At 36.0% G+C, this 14,824-nt stretch overlaps 1 protein-coding gene across 1 annotated transcript in view; it reads left to right on the top strand.

Moving 5' to 3' along the window:
- Positions 1-14,824, top strand: part of IQCM (IQ motif containing M) — a 436,096-nt gene that overhangs the window by 197,238 nt on the left and 224,034 nt on the right. Inside the window, exon 9 of the mRNA XM_082727609.1 lies at positions 8,118-8,182. Coding sequence (XP_082583735.1) covers positions 8,118-8,182 — 65 coding nt within the window. The remainder of the gene's footprint in view (positions 1-8,117; positions 8,183-14,824) is intronic.

Below are 14,824 nucleotides of genomic sequence, written 5' to 3' on the forward strand. Positions count from 1 at the left end.
TGTATTGAGAAAGTCAGCTATGTCTTCTGTTCTTGAAAGTAGTGACTTTATGGAAAAGAAGTCCTATAGTGCCCTGCAAGGCAGTGTCTCCTATTCTCCAGAACTTGACGCTCCAGGAAAATATCCTATGTCTGTTGCTGATGGCTGCTATTGTATCTGATTCACATTTGCTTTCAGCATAGTTGTTTGCACTGACTGCCTGTTGTGGGCTCTATTTGCTCTCTGTGGTGTTAATAGGACTCAGAGAGGCCAGCTCTGAGGCAGTGTGCCCGCCAATGAACTTGGGAACAGTACAGTGGTGTTAGCAAAATATGCCAGATTCCCCGAAATAGTGTGGCTGCTATGTGCTGTGGCCAGGGATGCATGGCACATGACCTTGACTGGGTATAGCTGGGCCTGGCACACTACAGTAGCTGGGGGTTTGACTGGCTGGGCTCTGCAGGGTGTCTCAGCAGGGCTCACTGAGGCAGCTGTGCCCTGGGGCAGCTGGATGGGATGCACAGCTTTAAAAAACTTGAGCTAAGCCTGGAGGGGCTGGTGCTAGCAGGCTTGGAATGTGTGAGTCTTCAGGAGAACTCATGGCCGAGGCACACTGATAGCAGGTTAAGTAGCAAGTGTGTATGTATGTGGCCCTGCCTCCTGTAGGTGGCTTTGTGTTTATGCTAGAGGGTGGTGGAGGAAAATGGCGTCTGCCAGCTCCCTCATTTTTAGAGAAGTCCCTCAACACACTCCAAAAGCAGTATGAACAGATCTGTCTCCCATTTGCCCCTGGTGTTGTATAAACTGCTGTTTTTATGTTGCTTCTCTATGTAGGCAGCTGTCTTTTTAAGGGTAGCAACCCAGCTATCACTCTCCCTTCCCACTTGGCCACTGATGATTCAGGAGACCTTTAAAGCTCCAGGCTACACGTCCCACTAGTTTTACAAAGTCATGGAATTCAACCCATCTGGCTTTCAAAATCAAACATTATGGGGATTAGTCGTCCCAAGGTTCCTGCCCTCTTCATGCATTCAGTTCCCTCCCTCCCATGGGCAGCCTCCCCCTGCCTTTCTGATTAACTTTTAGATGAAATTTCTTCTTTATATTTAGTTTTGGAGTTTGTTCTGCCCCTCGTCGATCACTCTTCAGTTTATTGACTTGGATGTGGATGATACCTTACTAAATGTGGGATGGGACGAACTTAGGGTCTTCCTATACTGCCATCTCCCCCAGTACTTTTCCTCTCTCTCTGTTTTTAACTTCATAAATTACACAGAATTATTTTGTTTTGTACTAATTGTTTAGGTTTATCTACATGCTCCCCCTTTTCTTTTTTTATTGTCATTGTATCTAATATTTCAGACCTTTAGGATGATTTTCCTTCTTGAACTACATCCTTTAGACATACATTTAGTATGGGTCAGTGTACAGAAAACTTCAACTTATAGTATATTTATTTTTTCTTCCTCAACCGTACATTCTCAGCATTTTTATGTTATCATTCCTATTTTCTGGCTGCTGCAGTTGTTTTTGAAAACTCAGATGTTTTTTCATTTGTCATTCCTTTGTTTTTATTTTTGCTTTTTTTTTTTTTAAGATTTTATTTATTTATTTGACAGACAGAGATCACAAGCAGGCAAAGATCAGGCAGAGAGAGAGAAAGGGAAGCAGGCCCCCTGCCGAGCAGAGAGCCTGACTTGGGGCTCGATCCCAGGATTCTGGGATCATGACCTGAGCCAAAGGCAAAGGCTTTAACCCACTGAGCCACCTAGGCACCCCGTTATCTTTCCTTTGTAAGTAATCTTCCTCTGTCTCTGCCTACTTTTAAGGACTACTTTTTGTTATTCTCTGCTATTTTATTGTGTGATATTTAAGTGTGGTTTTGTTTTCATTTATTCTGCTTGTTGGGCTTCCTAAATATGAAAATCAATGTTTTTTAGCATTCTGAAAAAAAAATCTCTGCCATGATCTCTTTAAATGCTTTTTATCTTCCCTTCTTTCACTCAATTTCATTCTTTGCCTTTTTTCTTTTTTATACTTGCCATCTCTGTCTCTCATTGCTGCATCCCAGGTCATCTTTTATCCCCTGATTTCTCTTAGATTATTACTTCACTTTTTATTGAGTTACCAATTTTAGTTGTTATATTTTTCATTTTTAGAATGTTTACTTGTTATTGCCCAAATTAGCTTTGTCAATTTTGATAAATTTTGGTTCCTTTTAATCTATTTTTCTATACACTTAGAAATAAAAGCTCATTCTTATTTTATGTTCTATATATCTTTATAGTTTTGAAGTCTTTTTTTTTTTTAAAGAATTTATTTATTTATTTGACAGAGAGAGATCACAAGTAGGCAGAGAGGCAGGAAGAGAGAGAGAGAGAGAGAGAGAGGAGGAAGCAGGCTCCCTGCCGAGCAGAGAGCCCGATGCGGGGCTCGATCCCAAGACCCTGAGATCATGACCTGAGCCGAAGGCAGAGGCTTAACCCACTGAGCCACCCAGGCGCCCCAGTTTTGAAGTCTTTGAGTCGAATGTGAATATGCAGTTTGTTTTTCCTTCTGACTCCTTGATTGCTTTTTTTCTTATGTTTAATGACCTTTCTGATTTTAAGCTCATTTTCTTGATATTTTATTGTAAGAATCCTTTGAAACCTGTGTTTAAATTGTTTTCTTTTAAAAATGATTAATGTTTGCTTTTACCTGGTGCTTTGGAGCACTACAAACCTGAGACCACTTCATTCTAAACTTCTGCCTTTCATTTTTTTTGAGGGATGGGGGTGTTTTGGAGCCCAAGGTCACCCAGGGCCAAGGTCGTGACAGCAGGTGGTTTCATGGTATTTCTTTATCTTTCTATTTTTTTTTCTCTCTATAAGGAAATATTTTTATCCTGGTTTATACTGTAAGGTTTTTTGAAGAGTATCTTCAACTCTGACATTCTTTCATTCTCTGGCTCTAGTATATGACTTCCAACTGCAGTCCTGCAGTTATAATGTAACTCATTAAAACCAGGCTCTAGATTGTCCAGAATTGCTATGCTATCCTCAAGGTAAATATAGGCTCCAGATGTAATATAACAGTAAATTCAACATTCTTGTTATTTTTGACCAGAAAGGAATTCTGTTAATTTCCCATGAGTTCAACTATGCATTTAAAATATCTCATTTTTTGTTTTTAGAATTTATTGTAGTATTATGCTGTGATTTGTTATTATAAACATATTCTTAGAAACAGAGGTCCTATTTTATCTTTAATAGATTTCAACCCTCAGAGGGACTTATAATGGGATGTAAACTACTCCATCTAGTTCCGTCCTTCTCATCAGTCTTTTTGTTATCTACTCAGTTATACTTAAATTCCTACAAAAAAAAGGATTAATTCTTTTTTTTTTAAGATTTTTGATTATTTATTTGAGAGAGAGAGATCACAAGTAGGCAAAGAGGCAGGCAGAGAGAGAGGGGGAAGCAGGATCCCCGCTGAGCAGAGAGCTTGATGCGGGGCTCAATTCCAGGACTTGGGGATCATGACCTGAGCTGAAGGCAGAGGCTTAACCCACTGAGCTACCCAGGTGCCCTTAAAAGAACAATTCTTATGGTTTTAATTTCTCTTAGAGGTTTAAGAAACTTTGTCTAGTGACTGGTAAATGAATGACCTGTGTTTTGCTGGGTAACCTTCTTCAGTATTCCCTAATCTGGAAGTTGAATAGCTTTTTAAGGCCATGCCCACTACAGAGTGGCCATTTTCTCCATTTTCTCTTATGAAATGTGAAGAAAATACCACATTTAAAAACATCTTCCAAAATGGAGGCTCCTGGCTCCGTGAGAAGATTTTTGGGAATCTGTGTGTGTTTCCTGGGCTATCATAACTTTCTACGGGTGGTTCTATGGCTTGAAAACCCTCCTGTGGTTTGTATGTGTTTGGGAAAGCTCTAAAATTTAATAATGTAAAGATATTGACTTGTGAAAAATCCAAGAATGATGCATTTGGTACCTTCTGGCTCTGAATGGGTGCAAGGGTATTGACATTTTTCTCTTTAAACTACTTTTTATACAAGAAGCAGGAGTGCTGTAAGGAAGAAGGCTCACTACTATTTCACAGAAGGTGCTAGTGACTTGACTGACTTCTGCTAGGGAAATACAAGTGTTAATAGTCAAGCCTGGCAGAAAAAGATTTTCAGTTTATTTCACATGTTTTAATGTGTAATTGTAATTTTATAAGTATATGCTATCAATGATTTTCTCTTCACAGTTACCTGCTTTTAAACAAACCTTTCATTTTACCTTTAATGATGTCTTTATATATACTTCTAGTAGGGTCACAAAGCTGTTTAAAACTATGAAAATTCAGGCGCCTGGGTGGCTCAGTGGGTTAAGTCGCTGCCTTCGGCTCAGGTCATGATCTCAGGGTCCTGGGATGGAGTCTCACATCGGGCTCTCTGCTCAGCAGGGAGCCTGCTTTCTCCTCTCTCTCTGCCTACTTGTGATCTCTCTCTGTCAAATAAATAAATAAAATCTTTAAAAAAAATAAAAAAGTAAAACTATGAAAATTCTTTGCTACTCAGTAAATAGCCTTTAACCATATTTGGGGTAGGTATTGGGCGTGTAATATGCCAATTATAGATTACCTTTTTATAGCAAACATTTTCTAGAATTCCACACTAATACAAGTAATGTAGAAATATTTCTTAGAGTTAATATCCAAAGTGAAAGGCTTTCTTCCATATTTCATCTGTGGTTAATCAAGAATTTAATTATTATACTGTGAGAGAAATTAATAGCATTGTTAAAAGGAAAAAAATCAAGGTAAAATGCGGAAAGAAGGTGATAATTGAAGAATTAGATAGCTATTTCTAAAAAGAAGCTGGAAGTGTAATAATATTGTGTAAATTATCAGAAGTAAGCTTGGAACCAGTTAAATTATGGGATTTGAGAAAATATGTGGGGCAAAGGAGTCTGAAAAGTGGTTTGGAATAGATAACACACAGGTTGTTACAAAATTTTGAAATTTTGACCTGAGGGCTTAATAAATAATTTACATTTTACATCAAGTATTTAGAATGTGTCACTCCAGATACATTGTCATCAAGTGACTAAGAGCTTGAAGTAGTTTAAAGAAGCAGGTAGTACCTGTGAAAAGAGAAAAGATTTTGAAAGACAATTGAGTTGAAACATTAAGGCAAAATGGACTTTAAATTCAATATATAAATATGTAGAAAACTAAGACTTATAAAAAAAATCCCACTGAACTTCTTAAATAAAAGGACTGCTGTTAATTTCACAAAAAGGAGACCACTCTCCCCTCTCACCTCCAGAGAAATCCAAAACAAAAAACCAGTTTCTAAATCTGTTAGATATGATGAGAGGACACAATGAAGGTTGTGAATTCAATCAAGTTGCAAGAGAGTAACTGGAAAAAAATCAGAGACTATTTTAGTAATGAGAATCCTCAGGAATGTTTGTCTGAGAATATTTTACCCAGCAGCCTTCACATTTGACACCCTTCATCATGGAGGACATGCCCTTTCAGTTAGTTTGGCCAAGAAAGAAACAGTTAAAAAAATATTAAGTTGGCAAGCATAAATAGTAGTATCGCATACAGACAGTGTGTTCCAGGCCAAGCACACTGTTTTGTGCTAAAGTATGGAATATATTTGTTAAAGTTAATTTTGTAGTCATTAGTATTTTTGTAGCCATGAATGCATGCCTTGGAACATCTTAAGATATATATATGTATATATACATATATATATATATTATATATATATATATTAAAATATATAGGTCCTGTTTCATGTTTTATTATCACCTACATGTTGCACATAAATTTTTTAAAGTACAATATTATTCCTGAGGATGATTGTTTATTTTGAAAATGAAAACATCACCAGGGAATTCTAAAAGTAACAAGTACTTGAGAGATGTTACAAACTAATTCTCAAGATTATTGTGGCATTCTAACATAATTATAGAAGGAGAGTTAATCTTCAATCTTAAAAAATGAATGGCATAAAATACAAATTAACATATACAAGTTAGATTGTATTTGAGAGAGAGTATGAGACAGAATGAATTTAACTTTAAAAGAGAGAGTTATAATTTGTTTAAAATATTTAAAAACCATTATTCTTATGTCCTAATACTGTTTTTGCAGTACAGACACACTGTCTTCCACATTTCATCTTAAATTTATTCTTTATGTATTTTGAGACTTAATGTAAGAGACTTCTTTTGCTTCCCTTGTCAAATAGTGGTTAAACACATATTTGAAACTTAAAAAGCTAAACTAAAATAAGCATTTTATGTGGTATCATGAGCATACCATATAACAATAACCAAGATGTTTACTTTTCTTGACTTCTTATAAAGTGGGAGAAAGAAGACAAAACCAACAATCCAAAATCCATTAACCTTTTACTCATTTATCAAGATTACCTCAAATTCCTCTTATCTGAGATCATTATTTTCAAAACCCATTTTGTGCAAAATAATTGTCATTGAGGGTTACAAAGTAGATATGCAATTCATCAATGCCTCTAGGTATGAGTTTAACCTTTGGATCATGTTGAATGACCAGAGAGGGAATCAACAGTTACTCTGAATCATCTTCCTGAGTTGTTCTTTTTACTGTTGACTGATATTGAAAGATTGTTTTTTTAAAAAAATCCACATTAAACACTCTGATGTAATTGTTGAATAGATGCTGTTGAAGGTAACCATCACATTATACTGGGCTTCTTCTGAGGAATTCCTGGAAGAAATTTTCACAAGTTTGCTTGTCTTATAGACATTATGAATGTTAGAACTACTGTGTTTTCTTTGTTACTTTGTGTATGAGTTTGCCAGTCCTGCCATAATCAAATACCACAGATTGCGTAGAACAGAAATTAGGTTTTTCACAATTCTGGAGCCTGGAAATCTAAGATCAAGATGCTGGCAAATTTGGTTTATCTTGGGTCCTCTGTACTTGTTTTATACATGGCTGCTTCTTGGTTGTCCTCACATGGCCTGGCCTTTTCCCTGTGCACATGTGTCCTGGCATCTCTTTCTCTTCTTATAAGACCACAAGTTCTATTGGATTAGGACTTCACCCTTATGACCTCATTTAACCTCAAGACCTTACTTCCAAATGTAGTTATATTGGGGATTAGGACTTCAATATATGAATTGTTGGGGAACACAATTCTGTCCATAACATTTTGTTACTAGGGATTTGAGAGCCAAATCTGTGTGCCACATCAAGTAATATCAGAAAATACTTGACAATATTTTTCTATCCATATTTTACCTTTAACCTGATTTTCTTGTTTTTCTTTTTCATATGTACTGTATTTTTCATAGGGCACCTTGAATCTTTTTTATAAGACAGAGGACACATAAGCAAATAAATAAATTCTCTTCTATAATAGATTTATGTCTATTTGCTTACTGGAAGTGCCAAAAGGTGCTGGAGGGGGTTCAATGGTCATACTCCTCTCAGTATTGTCAAGCAGGCAAGTACTTAGGCTGCAAAGCAAACTAAAAGTTTATTTGGAGTCTTCAGGAATTCCAACCCAGGAGACAGACTCAGGAGGAAACTAAAATGTGTTCTAAGGTAGGAGGAAAATGACAGAGCATATAAAGGCAAAAACTGCAGGCTTATATAAGTTGTTTTGCAAGAACTCTGACTGGTGTGGGTAAAAATTAATGTTGGTCTGTTTAGGATAGGTAACTATACCAGGTTTAGGTTACTATACATGGTATAGTAACCTATAGTATAGCTGGTATACTAACCTATACCGGAATAGGTTACTATGCCAGAAATGCTAAGTTGCATTTCTGTGATGTGAGCCTCATTCTAAGAACTGCAACAGAATGTAGCCATTTATGGTTGGAACAACCTAAAATTCATGTTCTTTTCAGGTCATACATTTCTCCAGTGGTCTCCTGGCTCCTGACATCTTAGGGCCCTTGACATTCCTGACTCCATTTTGGATGTTTCTGTTCATGGTACAATTAACCAATTTATATCAGTGTTTAGGTTTGTAATATATATTAAAATGGAATAGTTCTTTCTCCCTTTGATAACAGAACCTTAATTAAATTAAAATTTTATACACAGTGAAGTTGTTTTCCTACCTAAGTTTATTCTTCTTTCTTTTGTTCTAGAAAATCTTAAAGAAGAAGGAACAACAGCCTATCAAACCAAAGCCAGGACCAAAGCCAGGACCTGGGTATATCTTTTTTTTTTTCCAGGTGTATCTTTTATATGATAGCAGAAAAGTATAAATTAATGTGCTTATTTTGGGTTTTATCTTGACTTAAGTATGGGGTTTAAAGAAATGCACATTGTTGAAAGCTCAAGGTTTTACTATATCATTTTCAGTATTTCCATTTACTCTGACTAAGGCAAGGAGAAAAAAAATGTTTTGAGTATATTAATGATCATTCAGTAGACCAGGCTGGAACTTACTATGTAGTAGCTGGGAAAAGTAGTGTAACAATACTATAATGTAATGCTTCAGCTGTTTTTTGTGTTAGAAACAGGATACTAAAATTCACTACGCTAAAAGCATGCCTTTCAATGAATCTGTGAGGGATTCTTTAGATTGCCGTGCTACTACATGTAGCAAATTTGTTAACAAACTTTTATGAAAAACTATTGATTTTGTGAGATAGTTTATATAGTGAGATGGAGAGAAGGGATTGTACAAAGGTAACCCCGAAGTTTCTTAGAAGGACAGGTTTTATACTTGTGTTTTCTTATTCACTGGTAATACATCCATTCATTAATCCACCAAATATTATTTTAATACTGAAGTTTATTCAGTCAATAATGAATATCAAGCACCTGCTATTTTAAGTGCTAAGGACAGAGTGAACACAATAAAATTTTTGTTATCTATGGCAATTAAAGCCTAGGCAGATTGCTATTCATCATGAAAGGAGGCAGAAATTGGAGTTTAAGTCCTACCAAGTGATGGGGACTTAATGAACACCTCAGTCTTTCCATGAAAGTCTTAGAAGGCCAACACCTAAGAAGTGGTGATTATTCATAGGAGGAAGAGATTCACCTTAGTATAAGGACAAAAAAAATTGATTTTTTCTAACAAAAGCATGAAAACAAGCCTTTACAAGTTAAAAATGATAAGTAACTCAGCCACCACCTAGAATTAAAAAAAAAAAAATCGACATTCCTCTGAGAACAAAAACAGAATCCAGAATCTCTAAAATTTACAATGTTTATATATAATAAATAAAATATTAGACATGAAGAAACAGGAAAATCTGGCTCACATCAAAGAAAAAGATATCCCAGATGTTTGAATTGTGAGGAAAGAGCTTTAAAGCAGCTATTATAAATGTTTAAGGACCTAGAGGAAAAGAAGTTCATAATAACTGAGAATGACAGTTTAGAAATGGAAACTATAAAAAATAAATAAAAATTCTGGAACTGAGAAATACAGTATCTGATATGAAAATGTCATTGGATGGGTTGAATATATATTGGGAAAGAAAGTAGAAAAGGTCAGTAAACTTGTAGATCTATAGAAACTTGTCTGAGGCACAGTAAACCATAATTAGAATAAAAATGAACAAGGCCTGACTGACTTATCATTTAATATCAAGTGGACTACCATATATAAATTGGAGTTTCAAAAGGATAAGAGAAATAGAAAAGAGGCAGAAAAAATAGTTGAAGATACAACAGCTGAGATTTTTCTAAATTTAATGAAAAACATCTTTACATATCTAAGATCATCATATCTAAGCAAGATAAATACAAGAAAAACTCTATGTAGGCAGAGCCTAGTCAGAATTGAGAATCAAAGGCAAAGAAAAAACTTTGGAAATAACCAGACGGGGAAGTACACATTATTCAGAGGGTTACAATTCTCAGAATGATGGATGTCTTTGCAACAGAAATGATGGAGGACAGAGGTAGTAAAATTATATCTTTAAAGGGCTGAAATAAAAAAAAAATCAACTGACAATTCTGTATCTAATGAAACTATCTCACAGCATTGAGGATAAAAAAAAAACAATTTTCAGTTAAAGAAATGAGAATTTATTGCCAACTAATCTGCACTTCATAAATATTAAAGAAAGTTCTTCATGCTGAAAGGAAATTATGCCTGATGAGAATTTCAATCTACAAGAAGAAATAAAGAAGATTGAAAATAGAAAATATGTACTGATCAGTACAAAAGAATATATATTTAAAAAAATCTTTTAAAATTGGGGCGCCTGGGTGGCTCAGTGGGTTAAAGCCTCTCCTTCGGCTCAGGTCATGATCTCATGGTCCTGGGATCGAGCCCCACATCGGGCTCTCTACTCAGCAGGGAGCCTGCTTCCTTCTCTCTGTCTCTGCCTGCCTCTCTGCCTACTTGTGATCTCTCTTTCTCTGGCAAATAAATAAATAAAGTCTTTTAAAAAATTCTTTAAAATTGACCATTTAAGGCAAAATAATAACATTATTATGTTACTTATAAGTTAGGGAGATGCAAATATATGTGACAATAAAAGAAATAGAGTTATTCTTTTGCAAGTTACAATTTTATGTGTAGCAGTATTAATCCTAAATAGAGTGTGGTAAGTTAAGAATGCATATTTCCTGAGCAATCACTAATACAAAAAGGCAAACCTAAAAGAACATAAACTAAAATAGAATACCCAAAGCTGTTCAGTTAACCCAAAAGAAGACAGGAAAGTGGAACATATTGAGTGAATAAACAAGAAATAGAAAATGGCAGACTTTAGCCCAACTGTAGCAACATTTATAGTAAATATAAAGAATAAACAGTATACTTAAAAACGAGAGTTTGTCAGGCTGGATAAAAAAGCAAGACCTAACTCTCTGTTCTCTGTAAAAGATGAATTAATTGGAAGTAAAAGGATAGTCAAAGATAAACAATGAAAAAAAGCTAGCAGAAGAATGCTAGAGTGGCCATATTAACATCAAAGCAGACTTCGAGGACTTTTTCAGCATCAAAGAGGGCAGAAACTTCCTAATTGTAAAAGGGCCAATTAATCAGAATTAACTGATAATCCTAAATATGTATACCTTACTAAGAGAGAGTCAACATAAATAAAACAAAACTTATGTTCACAATGTTAGGGCAGAGCTGAAAGCTACTAGGGATGAGCTTCACAATGCTCTCAATGAGTTCCAATCTAATCTAAACTCTCTCAAAGCTAGGGTAACTGAGACAGAAGATAGAATTAGTAATCTGGAGGACAAACAGATAGAGATAAAGGATCAGGAGGAAGCCTGGAACAAACAGCTTAGAAACCACGAACACAGAATCCGGGAAATAAATGATGCCATGAAACGTTCCAGCATCAGAATTATTGGAATCCCTGAAGAGGAGGAGAAAGAAAGAAGTCTAGAAGATATAGTGGAACAAGTTCTTCATGAAAATGTTCCCAATCTCACGAATGGAACCAGCATTCATGTACTAGAGGCCGAACGGTATTCACCCAAGATTATAGATTGCAGAAAAACATCAAGGCACGTGATAGTCAAATTGAGGAATCATAATTGTAGATATAATCCCTTGAAAGCCGCTAAGGCAAAGAGGCTCCTTACTTACAGAAGAAAGCCCATCAGATAATGTCAGACCTGTCCACAGAGACCTGGCAATCCAGAAAGGGCTGGCAAGGTATATTCAGGGCACTAAATGAGAAGAACATGCAGCCAAGAATACTTTATCCAGCAAGACTGACATTCAAAATGGATGGAGAGATAAAGAGTTTTCAAGACCGGCAAGGCTTAAAAGACTATGCAACCACCAAGCCGACACTGCAGGAAACTTTAAGGGGGGTTCTATAAAAGAGGAAAATCCTAAGAATAGCATTGAACAGAAATATAGAGACAATCTACAGAAAGAAAGACTTCAAAGGTAACACAATGTCAATAAAAAACGTATCTATCAATAATCACTCTCAGTGTGAATGGCCTAAATGCACCCATAAAACAGCACAGGGTTTCAGATTGGATAAAACAACAGGACCCATCCATATGTTGTCTACAAGAGACCCATTTTGAACCTAAAGATACACCCAGACTGAAAGTGAAGGGAGGGACAAGCATCTTTCATGCCAATGGGCCTCAAAAGAAGGCCGGGGTAGCGATTCTCATATCAGACAAAGATTTTAAACTAAAGACTGTAGTCAGAGATACAGAAGGACACTACATCATTCTTAAAGGGACTATCCACCAAGATCATCTAACAATTGTAAATATCTATGCCCCCAATATGGGAGCAGCCAATTACATAAGAAAACTATTAATTAAGATAAAGAGTCATATTGATATGGATACATTAATAGTAGGAGAAATTAACATGCCTCTCTCAGAAATAGATCATCGAAGCAGAAAATCAATAAAGAAACAAGAGCATTGGATGACACATTGGACCAGATGGAATATATATATATAACATTCTACCCTAAAACAACAGAATACTCATTCTTCTCAAGTGCAGATGGAACCTTCTCAAGAATAGACCACATACTGGGTCACAAATCAGGACTCAGTCGATACCTAAAGATTGAGATTATTCCCTGCACATTCTCAGATCACAATGCTTTGAAACTTGAACTCAATCACAAGGAAAAGTTGGAAGGAACTCAAACACCTGGAAGCTAAAGACCACCTTGCTTAAGAATGCTTGGATCAACCAGGAGATCAAAGAAGAACTAAAACAATTCATGGAAACCAACGAGAAAGAAGACACTTTGGTCCAAAATCTATGGGATACAGCAAAGGCGGTCCTAAGGGGGAAATACATAGCCATCCAAGCATCCCTCAAAAAATTTGAAAAATCCAGAACACACCAGCTATCTCTACATCTTAAAGAACTGGAAAATCAACAAAAAATCAAGCCAACTGCACACATGAGAAGGGAAATCAAGATTAGAGCTGAGATAAATGAGGTAGAGACCAGAGATACAGTAGAATGTATCAATGAAACTAGAAGCTTGTTTTTTTGAAAGAATTAATAAGACTGATAAACCATTGGCTACACTAATCCAAAAGAAAAGAGAGAAAGCCCAAGTTCATAAAATTATGAATGAAAAGGTAGAGATCACAACTAACACCAAGGAAGTCAAAATAATCATCAGAAGTTATTATCAACAGTTATATGCCAATAAGCTAAGCAACCTAGATGAAATGGATGCATTCCTGGAAAACTATAAACTCCCAAAATTGAACCAGAAAGAAATTGACAACCTGAATAGACTGCTATCTAGTAACAAGATTGAAGCAGTGACCAAAAACCTCCCAAAAAACAAGAGCCCAGGACCTGATGGATTCCCTGGGGAATTCTACCAAACTTTCAAAGAAGATAATAGCTATTCTCCTGAAGCTGTTTCAAAAAATTGAAGCAGAAGGAAAATTTCCAGACTCTTTCTATGAAGCCAGCATTACCTTGATCCCCAAACCAGGCAAAGACCCTACCAAAAAGGAGAATTTCAGACCAATATCATTGATGAATATGGATGCTAAGATTCTCAACAAGATCCTAGAAAACAGGATCCAACAGCACATTAAAAATATTATCCACCATCACCAGGTGGGATTCATCCCTGTGCTACAAGGATGGTTCAACATTCGCAAATCAATCAGTATGATAGAACTAATTAATAAGAGAAGATAGAAGAACCACATGGTTCTCTCAATTGATGCAGAAAAAGCATTTGACAAAATCCAGCATCCATTCCTGATTAAAACACTTCAAAGTATAGGGATAGAGGGAATATTCCTGAACTTCATAAAATCTATCTATGAAAGACCCACAGCAAATATCATCCTCAGTGGGAAAAAGCTTGCAGCCTTCCCACTGAGATCAGGAACATGACAAGGATGCCCACTCTCACCACTCTTGTTCAACATAGTATTAGAAGTCCTAGCAACAGCAATCAGACAACAAAGAGAAATAAAAGGTATCCAAATTGGCAATGAAAAAGTCAAACTCTCTCTCTTTGCAGATGACATGATTCTTTATATGGAAAACCCAAAAGACTCCACCCCCAAACTACTAGAACTCATACAACAATTCAGAAACATGGCAGGATACAAAGTCAATGTACAGAAATCAGTGGCTTTCTTATACACTAACAATGAAAATACAGAAAGGGAAATTAGAGAATTGATTCCATTTACTATAGCACCAAGAACCATAAGATACCTGGGAATAAAGCTAACCAAAGAGTTAAAGGCTCGGTACTCGAGAAACCACAGAACACTCATGAAAGAAATTGAAGAAGACACAAAAAGATGGAAGACCATTCCATGCTCTTGGATCGGAAGAATAAATATTGTTAAAATGTCTATACTGCCTAGAGCAATCTATACTTGTAATGCCATTCTGATAAAAATTCCACCAGTATTTTTCAAAGAGCTGGAGCAAATAATCCAAAAATTTGTATGGAATCAGAAGAGACCACGAATCGCGAAGGAAATGTTCAAAAACAAAAATAAAACTGGGGCATCATGTTACCTGATTTTAAGCTTTACTACAAAGCTGTGATCACCAAGACAGCATGGTACTGGCATAAAAACAGACACATAGACCAGTGGAACAGAGTAGAGAGCCCAGATATGGACCCTCAACTCTATGGTCAAATAATCTTCAACAAAACAGGAAAAAATATACAGTGGGAAAAAGATAGTCTCTTCAATAAATGGTGCTGGGAAAACTGGACAGCTATATGTAGAAGAATGAAACTCGACCATTCTCTTACACCGTACACAAAGATAAACTTGAAATGGATAAAAGACCTCAACGTGAGACAGGAATCCATCAGAATCCTAGAGGAGAATATAGGCAGTAACCTCTTCGATATCAGCCACAGCACCTTCTTTCAAT

Source organism: Mustela nivalis (assembly GCF_964662115.1).
Source record: "Mustela nivalis genome assembly, chromosome: 4".
In the NCBI taxonomy this organism is placed as follows: domain Eukaryota; kingdom Metazoa; phylum Chordata; class Mammalia; order Carnivora; family Mustelidae; genus Mustela; species Mustela nivalis.